The sequence below is a fragment of the Acanthopagrus latus genome, chromosome 7 (assembly GCF_904848185.1).
Source record: "Acanthopagrus latus isolate v.2019 chromosome 7, fAcaLat1.1, whole genome shotgun sequence".
NCBI classification, from domain to species: domain Eukaryota; kingdom Metazoa; phylum Chordata; class Actinopteri; order Spariformes; family Sparidae; genus Acanthopagrus; species Acanthopagrus latus.
In genome coordinates, this window is record NC_051045.1 from 18,991,551 (window position 1) to 19,004,349 (window position 12,799).

The following is a 12,799-nucleotide window of genomic DNA, read 5'->3' on the forward strand; positions in this document are numbered from 1 at the left end:
CAGGCAGCCAGGCTGTTATTTGTTGCCCTATGATGTCCAACTCGACAAGTGCGATGAATAATTTCGCCATAATGACAGCTAGCACACACACACACACACACACACACGTAGACCTCGAGCTCTTCACACAGACACATCTGTGCTCAATTAGTGCAAATATTTCAACCTGCAATTAACAGCATCGAAGTAGGTGGGTGGTGTACTGATGGCAGAGGGAGGAGGAGGAGCAGAGGTGGAAAAGTAATGTGAAAGAGATGTAGTGCGCTGAAATGTGAACTTCACTGTGTGAGCGAGCCAGCAGAATCTTAAAACCTTTAATATTCTTTTCTACTTTTTGCCAGCCAAAGACTAGTTTTCTTCAGAAAAGTAGCACAGTAACACTTGGAGTGACCTTTTGCGAATTTTACTTTGGAATGAAACTCTCCATCCGTCCGTGGGCTGGACCAGGAGGACGGCAGAAGTAGACTCCGCATGCTGAAGAGACAGAGTCATTTTAGCGAGCGGTTTTATGTGAGCTGACCCGGAGCAATGCATTCAATATGCATTCTCTGCGTGCCACCAGTGAGGCTGGCCAAAACTATATTTGAAACCACTGAACCTCACCAGAAATCAAATCACACTCCGGTCATAAAAATGCTAATATTTATGTGCAGCCGTCTCTCAAAGTAGCGACTTTGTTTGTGCGCCTGCATGTGTTTAAGCTTGTACGCTTCCGCTACAACGGCGTGTTCCTGCTTCCCCCAGAGACAGTGGCTGCGTTGATGAATGGTGAGCTGCTGTGGAGTTAGTACAGTGTAAGGAGTGAGGAGTAAAAGTTCATTATGTGCATGCTGAGAGGGATGGTGTGGTGTGTGCTACATTAATCATTTGGTTTCCCAAACGTCTTCTCGCATCCTTTGCATGGAGGAAAACTTAGACTGATGAGGACTTTAATGTATCTTTCATTTGTGCACATTTTGGCTTCTTCTCTCTTTCTCACATTTTGCTCTCGCTGTCTGTACGATCGTTATGAATTTTAGAGATCCATTTTAGTGCTCCATTTGTCGGCCTTTCTTACTTGCTTCTACAAAAAGAAAAACCACACACAGAAACACGAGTTAAGCTGGCCATGATCAGTGAGAGGCGTTTGTGAAAAGGTCAGACGGGTCGATTCCTCCCCGTCTATTCATTTCAAATTGTTTATTGTTTTCAAATAAGTTGCCACATGCGCTTCAGCTCCGCTGGTATTTTTCTACAAACACAGATGAATAACACGGTTTATCTGTGAAGTTAACCCTGTGTGCCATTTGTTTTTCTCCCAGATCAATCTTCCCAGCCGAGGCAGAAGACGCCGGCCACTGACCTCTGCTACAAGACTGAAATCAGCAGCCTGATGGACTTCAACTCTCCCGATGCCTCCCTGGACAAAGGTTAGACCTAATCAGTTCTCCTGAACCAAAGCTGTTTGACTTGGTGATTTTTGTTTTTCCTGCAGTGCCACAACAGAACGATGCTGTGGCAAGGCAGGGCATACATGTGCATTCATGAGAGCCCAAAGCAAATTTATACAATATACAGTTTATACAGACACATCTGCCACTGCAAATACCTTTTGCCCTGTGGAAATCTACAAAAGCTTGGAGTCTGAGATAAAGGGCTTTGACAAAAGGTGAACAAGGATTTCATTTTGGAGAGAGAACAAGAGGAGCCAACAGCAGCATTTCTGCAGTCACTTGCTCCTCTCCCTTCTCAGCATCTGCAGCTTGCACCTGTCAAGGGAGCAGTTGGCATCCATTACGCGTGATTGTAGCAAACGGCTGCTCATGACCCCAACAAGTCTTGTGTTTAAGAAACATCACACACAGTATTTTTTGAAATACCCAAACTAAGGCAAAGCCCGCCTCTTAATTTATTTTGCATGCACATTGCTGTTGAGTCAGGAACATTACAATAGTTGACCATTTTGACATTTCAATGCAGTTTGAAATGCTCGGATGGAACAGCAGCACAGAAATTATAGCTCTAACTGCAGCATGCACAGTAATAACATGAGTGAGTAATAATGGTCCTGGCTGAAAACGCTCCAAGTACACACTGAAATGCATATTTGTTGTATTTGTTAGAAAAACACAACTTTACATGGTGTGTAAGATTCAAACATTAATTGCTGACAAATCCAACATTTTTGTATTGTCTATTTATATCTATTTTTATGAGTGTTTTTTTTTAAAATTATTATTCCATTATACTAAAAGGTATTTACATTTAATCGAATTCTAATTAAATGGACATTATGTGAGAATCGAATGAATGAATGAATGGAATTATTAAGACACGTTCACCTACAACCAATCACACATTCTGGCATGTTAAGATACATCTGCATCCATTAGTGCCAAATCTGTACTTTTAAAACAATATTTGTCGTAAATCATGATATAAAGGACAGTATAAGATAAGACGAATGTCATCCTTCACCTCATTTAGGTCACAATAGATTTTTTACATCTTCGGACACACCTCTGTATCTTTCTGTTTTAACATACAGTGGAAATATACCACATCTTAACTGTGCACATAGTGATCTCTGACATTTAGGCAAATGAGACTTCACACATTTTTTTCACTTTTTTTTCACTCACTTTTCTATACTCATCCAGAATAAAAGTTAGATACTCACACCTAGAATCAAGAATCCTAGAATCACATGAGATCAATTTAAAATGTGTGTATTTAATAACTCTCAGATTTAAACCCACATGATCATGAGTTTTAGTTCACTCTACTTAAACTATTATAATCCTGAATTTTGCACCTTTAAGCCTCTTGCACCAAACTCTCACATTGTGAATTATAAACTGATGAAAATTCATGAAAAAAAAAGATCTATTAACTCAGCGAGCCGAGTGGTTGCCCATGTACATATTTCACCATATTTCACGGCTCTCAGCTACTGAAGACATTCTCGTGGTTCATCTGAGGACAATCTGAATTTTTATTGCCCAACATTTAATTCATTCATGCCTTCCGGTCCTCCTGTAAAATTATGCTACAACACAGTGACTACTATCACACTCCGCACTGATCTGTTTTCTGCCGTTAGTGCTCAGTCACCGTGATTCATCCCAAAAAGCAGTCTATAAAGTTGAAAGTCTTCATTCGTCTCCAGACTCTTATCTGAGTGGGTGGTCAGACGGATCTCACATCAGCGTCATCAGCTCTCCAGACAGACACAGTTCTAGTAGTCTATCTGCGGTCTGCTTCCATGTTCTCGACCAGCACAAAAGCTCCTTTCAAAGAGATGGAGTCTCGTTGAGAGGATCAAAGTAGCTATCATGGCTCCAGTACAAACACATCTCATGGATTTTGGATCCTGTATGGCTGCCAGCTCTACTATGGATCTCTAGTGTCACCCAGAGAGCCCCCAGGGGGCCCTTTGCCTCATTAGAGTGTCCTGCTTAAGGGGTCTGTTTGGCTGCCAGTTCTCTCTTCTCTCCTATTAGCGTCTGTCGATGTGGAGATGAGAGAGTTTACATGTCATTGTTTGAAAGAATGGGAGCAGTGTTTGTGGCTTTTTGGTTAAAATGGTGCATTAGTACAAACCTGAAACCATATGTGATAATTTTCTGCAATGGTTGCACATGAATAAGTACATTTACTCAACTCCTGTACGTAAGTAGAGTTTTAAGGTACTTTAGGTTAACTTAAGTTTTTAAGGTATTTCCATTTTGTAATAATTTACACACCAATGCCCACCATTGCTGATGAAAATCTATCTGATGTTACTCAGAGATGTTCACGGATGAAGTGATGTGTTGAAGTTTTATTTAAGTTTCGTTTAGTCTTGTTTGACAACTTCCTTCCTCACTCTGAGGGAAATCATTGCGACAGGCAACATAATGAATCCTCCGTCTCTAATAAAAATACCGATTTCTCTGGGTTTGACCATTTATTAACATTTGGAATAAAGTACACAACTTGATGAAATATATAGACTTTTCATGCAGAAATGATGTTATTTATGCATGTAATATATCTCTAAGTAGGATTTTGAATGCAGGCTGAATTCTGGCAATGGCGTGTTTCTTTATAATTGTGGTATTACTACTTTTATTTGGGTAATAGAGCTCAACCTCTTCTACCACTGCTGATCTCTGGAGAGCTTTTTGTGCAGGTGTTCAACTGATCACATTACAGAACATGCTGAAAGACTCAACTACAGTTGTGTATAATTGTATTCTTTGGATCATTTGGAGGTCAAGAGATCAGATTCTGTACTCGATGAGTTTAGACAAAATCATGCACAAGTTATCACGCTGTATGTGCACGGCCTCCTTCAGCATGAACCAGCTGGTGCTTTAGGTCTGTGGTCATTTCCTGGGCGCTGTCAATGTGCAGACTCAGGAAGAACGCGTACGCACGCACCAACAACCCCTGCTGTGGCCAAGGCCACATATATCACCACAAGCTTCATCAGGATGAGAGCAGGGAACTCGGGCTGTGCTATCAGCAAATTCATCTCAGGTCCACAGTAAGAGAGAGACAGAGAGACAGGGAAGGAGAGCGGAAACAAACGCAAGCCGTGAGCACTGTATCATTACGGAGACAGGTGCTGCTTCTGCATAAGCTAACCCGGGTGAGGCTTTGGTTTGTGGGCTTGTTTAAATAGGAAGGTCAGTACAAAAAGGTCAAACAGGGCGTCCAGGGGAAAAAAAAAAAAAAAATAGGCTTAGGAGGGAAGGTAAGTCAGAGAAGGAGAGGGGAAAGGCCAGTGAAGAGCACCGTGAGGATGAGAAGGTGAGAGATCTCACACAGACGTTGTGGCGCCTGCAAATTCTAAAGAGCGAAGGAGAGAAAGTCATATGGTGACGGAGGGAGTACAGAGAGGCAAATGAACAAAAGAACAGTAAAGGAAGTGACATTGTGAGGGTGTATGAGTAGGTGTGGGTGCATGTGTGGAGTGGTCTCTGCTCAGCGCTTTCATTTTTCTCCAAACGCTGACACTTCGCTGCCCCCAGCCGAAGCGCTCTCACGGCCAATGAGAGAGTGGCACTTAAATTGCCTCCATCAACAGTATTCAGGCCTCTCCATTGTAATTTACACACATTAGAAACAGCTACTCAGAAATGCTCAGACACAATGGCTATAGTTAGACTTGTTATAATTGTGACTCATTCAATAATGCAAGAACGCAATAACCGGATCTTGTTGGTATTGTCAGCTTCAAAATAAGATTTGGAAGTGGTCACGCTCACTTTTTGATTAGAATCCAGCGCAGTATTGACGCAACCCGACCAGACTCGCGCAACTACAGAAAAAAAGAGAAAAGGAAATACAGATGTGAGGTTACATGAAACATAATCGTCGTAGACAAGTAGTGGTGGACCCATCGGCATGTGATCACATGACATCTGAAAAATTGTTACACAGGGTTTGCAGACAAAATGGGTTTTCTGTGTGCTTGTGTTTCCTCTGGCCTTTCCACTAAAGGTTACTGAGAGGTTGAAACTGACAAAGGGAGTAGGCCGGCAGTCTGATTATCTGCACTCTTTGTCATTTTCTAACTGCTTCATTAAAGTGGGCTGACAAGTGAGGCGCAAAGGTCAAAAAGTCAAAAAGTTACGCTTCAAGACTTGATTCGAGCAGGGGAAGCAGTATTTGCCCTCACTGTCTTCTTCTTCTCTTTTATCACAGAATTTCTTTCATAGGCAGGTAGCCCCACCAAGATATATATAAATTGACCTCCCAAAGTGTTTGCCACATGCTCTATTGTAATCTAAATGTAGATCTGAAGCTGTGTTACTCAATGAATCCATCAATCATTCATATACTCAAGCAATTGTAGTAGCAGAAATGCACGTCTATAAATATGTCTGAGAGTGCACGTCAGTTCAGAAGTCTCACTTTCAATAATTTCCACCGCAGTGATGGTTGCCAGATTTTCAGGTAAAGTTGTAATTCTTATGCCTTTGTGTCAGTGATAGCCATAGCCAGAGGCACCATATTGTCCGGTTCAGTTCAGTTCAGACTTTTATTATTGCAAAGGGATCTTAAGGGAAATTTGCCTGATAAATTTGGGTAACAACTCAAACACAACATACAAGAGGAGGTATGACATCACAGCAGAATGGCAACCAAAAGGAAAACCGTCGCTGAGCAGTGCAGTCATGGTTTTACAGCTATTTAAGTGCATTGCACTTGGAAGATGTATACCTGTTACTCTTTGCTATAGGGAGCGTGCATCTCCAACCAGTTGGGAGAAGATCAAATTCCTTCAAGAGTGGATGGTCAGAGCTGGTCAAGAGCTTGCCTTCCTCATTACTGTCAATATCTGACACAGAAAACTGCTGTGTGCCAATTAGTTTGCTGTTAGTTTAAATGATATTGGACAGATGATTCTGTGTTGTGCACTGAGAGGTTACCATACCATGAGTCTGTACCTCTGATTTCTTTTAAACACCATATCACAAGAACGCCTTGAGGAAATTTGGTCTCACGGATGAAATGGTTAGATTTTGGTGGTCAGAGGTCAAAGGTGAAGTTACAAAACACAGATCAAAGGTCAACTTCACTGTGACATCGCAGTGTTCTGGCCACCTATTGTTATTCCTATTCTTTTGAGCATCACACCCCCCATAAATGACTTGTTTGACTCTCATAATTTGAGCCACCCAGAGAATAGTTCGCTCATTGTGAGTTTTTTGAAGATTTGGACAAAGCGTGGCCCTCTGGGTGTCTGTGCTTATTCACGGTCCATTAATCTGACTGTCCTCTTAAAACTAGAGTGAGAGCTTCGTACGTAGGCGTCGGGCTCTGCCAAAGTCTTCTCATTGCCAGTGAAGTAGTTCTGTTGGCCTCGCTGAGTCACGACCTCCCCTACACGTTGCGTCGGTTCGTACGGGAATGAGCACTTCCAAATCTGATCCTGTGGTGCAACGATGGAGCATTAGATCAGCAGGCAGATGTTCAGGCCAGTTCATCTTCGTCACAGCTCTCATCTGTGCTCATCCAAGCAGAAATAGACATGCTTTACAGGCTGTCTGGACTCACCCCGAGGAGATCAGACGTCCAGAAGAAACATGGTGCTGCTGTTGTTGCTTCTAATGAAAAAGATTTGAAGAAATACTCAAACACACTGTTTGCAGTGTAGCACTTTTACAAAATGATGAAACACCCCCCAGTACACCCTGTCACTTTATACATTGTGTTTGGCTTGTGTTTGTTTTGCAGTCTAACAGCCATTTCACATGTTTCACTTAACATCCCCACCTCATTAGGATTTACACCCCGGTGCTGCACTGCGCCAAGGTTCCACTCAACGCGGATTTTCTATTTCTGAATTCCACCTTGTCTTGACACGACTGGTACGAACGGTCAACGGTTGTAATACCTTCTGCCTGCCCTTCAAATGGCTGTTAAAAAGGCCCAGGGGCAGCTAATCTGAGCTGGCGTCTGGCAGCAGTGAATTGGCAGGGGAGGCGACGGCGGAGAGAGGGACGGTGGCTATCGGAGCTGGCAGATCTGGACGAGAGCTGAGTGGCCGCTGCTGGCTGCCAGTTCCTTTTAGCTGATTACTGAACGCGAAAGGTTGCAAGGTGGGAGAACAGAGACACATAGCTCACGGAGACAAAGATCGAAGGAGTGCACGGGCAGGTGTGATGCGTGATAGTAACGATGAGAACGCTGGGAAATCCGGAAAAGTAAGAAACTGTGTGAGAGAAGATGCAGTAACTTTTTTAGATTCATAGTAGATCAGCAATATAAGGTTTCACCCCCTTAGGTGTCATTTTAAACAAAACACTTAAAGTTGACATTTAACTGTTGAGCTACCCTCCTTATATCTGTGCATTGCCTCAGGTGCAAGAGCAAAAAAAAAAAAAAAAAGCAGGGGGAGGTGTGAGAGCAAATCTGGGACCTTAACATTCCTTGTTAAACCCTTTCTGTTTTCTGTAGGTGAACCACTTATTTAAAGTATGCACTGACTTGAAAAACGCAGTAGTCAGCTAAACTCTGGAGTGATGTCCAAACAGAAATATCATCAGCTTCATGCAATTAAAGTAAAAGTGCTCATTATGTAGAGTGGCCTTCTCCATTTTTTCTTCTGCAGTGAATATCAATGTGAGCAGCTTTGATGTTGCTATTGATTGAATTATGTTACGTACAGTGTGTACGGTTGGGATGCTCAATGATACACTCATGAGAATCGTATTTAGGCTACTAAATATATTTGACAGTATATCAAACTTCAATATATGTCTTGTGTCTAAAACAATTAAAAAGTACAAAATGAACCTGAAACGTAGTGCAGTAGAAGTTTAAAGTAATGGATGTAATCAAGTAAACCAGTACCCAAGTAATCCTTATTAACAATTGCACTTACTTACTCTTCACTACAGATCTTGTCTCTTGAACCTATAACCCACATATATACACACACACACACACACACACACACACACACACACACACACACACACACACACACAAAAGCAACTCACTGGTATTTGTATTCTTAAGAACCTGATTCCAGGATAGACACAATGTGAGCACACATTTTGATGATATGTGTATGTGTTAAAATGTAAATCAGCCCTGAGTCATAGAGAGTAGAAAAGTGCTTTTGCCTTTGACAGCTCAATGAAAACACCTGCTCAGACTTCACTGATATGCTCGTGGCTGGAAATGCTGGATACATGCTTGATAATTCAAACAGGGAACATGACAGCATTTTTCCGCTGCAGTGATTTATAATAACTCCAGCTGCTAGTTATTACCACAACATGACCTCGACATTGCACTCCTTTTTTTTTTTTGTGTAGCATGAGTTATATTTAATCCTCGTTCAGATGAGGGTTACAATTGTGTGAGATTTTCAGGGCACAATAACCACCTCAGAAAATATTCCGCTTTCACGGTATTACATGTGAATCACTATTAATCTGAGTTACGAAGAATTCTGGTTGAAAATATTTGAAAAGTCACAAAAATTATTAACAGAATTTGACGGAATTTCAATTTCATGATTTCTATGTATTGTGTTTTCAAAGCATGTTTAGCATGCTAACCTCCCAGACGCGGCCCATACAAGTCCAAAACTCTTCAAACGCTGTCATCACCAGCACTTCTCCTGGTGCTTTCAGCTTTCTGGCTAACTGAGCTAACTAGCTAAAGGCAGCTACAGTTGGCAGCAGTTAGCTATAACTCAGTAATCAGTGTAGTATAGTTTGATTTAGTGGCCAGTTCATAAATACTGCACCTTTAAAGGGATGAATTAAAAACATATTTGGTCGAGCAAATACTTTGTTTAATTTCACAAAATATCATGTCCTCACTGACTTGAAATTTGATTATAACTTAAAATATTTTCCTCATAATAACGTTAGTGTGGTAGAATTGATATATCGTTGATAAGGAAACGTATCAATGTGACCATACAACCCTACTTTCGTTCTCTCTGTCCAGTCTGTCATCCTCAGAGTTTGCTGGCCATTTTTTATACCCTGCCATGATGTCGATCTTCCATTCATGGTTGTGTCAAGGTTTTTTGCAGCGCAGCTGTGGGGAAAATCATGGGAACAGGAAAACAAGAAAGTGTGACCTCATGAAGTGAGGGTGTCCATTAACACGTACATTGTCTGTTATAACAAAGGGCGGTTAGGCGGTGCTCAACACAGGCATTAATAAGATGAACAACACCTTGTTCACAAGACGCAGAGAAGAACTGCAGTGATAAAAAAAAAAAAGTGTTGACCATCTGCATCCATGCTCACACGCACCCGAGTTGAATTATCTTCTAATCTCTCTCTCATTCTACCTTACTCTCTCCTATATCTCACATAAACAATGAACGGTTGACGTCTTCTTGGCAGCGCGAGCCGGTGCTGCTGTCCTCCGAGGTATTGTGTAAACTGACTGCAGACGGGGAGAGAGAGAGACACGTCGGCAGCTTCCATTGATTTTCATTTAAGGGATGGCACTCTCAGCTCATCACCTTCAAGCATCCCACAACTTAGAAACATGTGTATGTGCTTGCGTGCACTCGTGTGGGATGCTGCATCACACAGCGGTTCAAACTGAGCGGCTTTTTAACACGTTCATCTTGCGTATCATCCTGCATTCCAAGCCATGCGTGTCCCAGAGAGCTAATTTCCTGTTGTGCGCCGGTCCCTGTAGTGTGATTCGATGCTGTTTTAATGTAGTGTAAATAGCCAGCGCGTGCCAAGTACATTCTTTTAATTAGGAAACCCAACAGGCCTGCTGATTAGCACTTTATCTTCATAAGTGTCTGGGCATGAGCTGCAGCTGGACCACTTCCTAGTTACCATACACTCTAGGTAGCATGTCCCAACAGGTCCCGAGCAAGAAGTACGTCATTATTATGTTGTAGTCTGCCATCCACTGTGCATGCAACAGTGGTTGTGTAAATATGACTCACGTTAATCACTGGTAAGTTATTGTATTTTTTAAATATGGTCGTTTTTTCCACTTCTGCTAGAAGTTTGGTCGCCTACAATGATAAAGATGGTGGTATCCCCTTCAGCAGGACCTCATTTTAGATGGTAAAGGCCCCTTTTGTCATAACGTTGCCCTTCTTCCAGGTCATCCAGCGTTTAGAGAACTGCGTTGCAATCATTTCTCATGCACTCCAGCGTGATTCTTTTAAATAATTCTACAACCCACAGCTTCACATGATAAATGACACAATTATATTTTTCCTCTTTTCATTCTATTTCCGAGTTCCCTCTCTCCAGAAAGGGGAAAAAAAAAATAAAATTGCTGAGTCCTCGCTCGTCCTCGGATTTGTAATCTTAAACCATTTATGTGTAGTGCGCAGGGGCACATGATGTTCTTTATAGCCAGTGAAACTACTGCAGCCTTCCCCCTTCAGTGGCGTTTAAAGGCATTTGTTACTTTTTCATGAAATGGCCTCATGATTGCAAGAGGAAAAGTCCAACAAAAATCAATGACTGGATTCCACTTATGTAGTACAAAAAGCCACTCAGCAGCTCTCTCTGTTATCTGCCAGGCGTCCTTTTGTCGGTTATCGTGAAGGGTAATCATCATACGCTCACTGCAAACATATGTTAACAACACAAAGCCTCGCACTGTCATTTGGCTTCACATAGCTCGCAGTTCATTGTGCCCGTACCTTCAGCTTGTAATCTGCGGAGAATCGGTTGAGCTGCAGGACTCCGTGGACCACAAACACCCCTTTGAGTGGGCAGTATTCAATTTCCTCACTTTGCCCATTATGCACGGACACAATAGACAACAAGAGATTATTTTCTTTTGCTGCGTTGTTGTCTCAGAGAGAGGGAGGATACGTTGGATGATTATTAAATGTCACACTCTGCGGAGAGCCCGATCATTTTTTTTTCCTGGCATAGCCGCTGATTGACTTTGAAACAATAGCAACAGGCATCAGAGACGCTTTTGTGATGGTTAATTGTAATGAAATGTACTCGTGGACTTTTGAAACCGACATGAAAAATATGTAAAAACAATAAATACAAATACAGATTATTTACTGAATATACTTGTCCACATTTCTGTGATTTTCTGAGCCTGGAACTTGTTTGGCTGATCAATGGAGGCTCTAATGAGGCTTGTAATTAAGCGTAGTTCGGTCGTTAATTACATTTGATTGATTAATAGATACATTAAAAACAGTCGGAGAATTTAATTAAATTAACAATTTCATAACATGCTACTGTATGTTTTGCTGCACTGTTACGGAAGCATCTTCTAAAAGAACATCCGTGTGAGGCTGAGTCTGAAGTGGCCGTGTTAATTAATGGAACATGGACCCAGCACAGGCACAGCGAGGGCGCCTCACGCTACGGTTGACCGCGTGCTTTTATTTTTTGCAGCAGAGCAGCAGTTGTGTGGCCCGTAGGATTGTTCTGTTCAATAGAGGGATTCACATATGGAGGTGTTAGATGGAAATTAATTGTTCCATTTGAATGTGACTTTTGCACCTGTAAATAATTAATTATTTACTATAAAGGCTCAATGATAATAGCTCGACGCACAAAGGCCCCGCAGAGAGCGCCGCTTTATACTTGATTAGGATGGAAAGGCAGTAACTTCAACATACCATTCAGTCAGTCTGCTGTTTTTCCTTTGTGTGACTGATTCTGTGCGTGCACTTGAGCTGTAGGGATTTCATTTAAAGTCTGACTCATCGTTCTGCTCATTTGAAGTTCTTCCGTCCTTGCAGGCAGATGAGCAGAGCTTCATTAATGCACGGGCTTATCACCTTCGTTGAAAATCGAGGCTTCTTCCATCTGAGTGCTGGCAGTCATCAATCGTTCGCTCACCTGCATCTAACTACATGTTACTGCAAGGGTGGGTGAATAATAACCTCCGTCTGCACTAATAGTGAAATTCTGTTTACTCTCCATGCCAACCAAAAGAGATTAAGAGGATGTAATTGCGCTGAAATGTAGAGGGCTTTGAAAAGATGGCTTTTACAGTGAAATGTAAACATGGCCTGTTTATTGCAATTCAAAAGGGAGCTGTATTCTAATCCACTAAATGACAATAACATCCACTAAATCCAGCCTTTACTGCGATGCCTGGGCTGACTTTACTCCGTTTGACTCCCTTATCTCCCCTAGTTTGTTTAGCATGCTCAAAAAAATGTGGGCCAATGGCCTTGAAAGAAAACAAAAATACGTTTTTTACTGACAGATCATGAAATCAGACAAGAACAAAAAAACCTTCCTTTTTGCAAGTGTTTCTCTCTGCAGTGGTCATTTAAATGTGATCACTGTGTTTAGTGTTAAGTTACTGAGCCCCTCAGGCAAGTCAACAGCTG

At 41.8% G+C, this 12,799-nt stretch overlaps 1 protein-coding gene across 8 annotated transcripts in view; it reads left to right on the plus strand.

The window, feature by feature from the left end:
- Positions 1-12,799, plus strand: part of LOC119023356 (kazrin-like) — a 171,366-nt gene that overhangs the window by 125,753 nt on the left and 32,814 nt on the right. For all 8 annotated transcript variants that reach the window (XM_037105205.1, XM_037105208.1, XM_037105209.1 and 5 more), the window contains one exon: positions 1,302-1,409. In XM_037105205.1, coding sequence (XP_036961100.1) covers positions 1,302-1,409 — 108 coding nt within the window. The remainder of the gene's footprint in view (positions 1-1,301; positions 1,410-12,799) is intronic.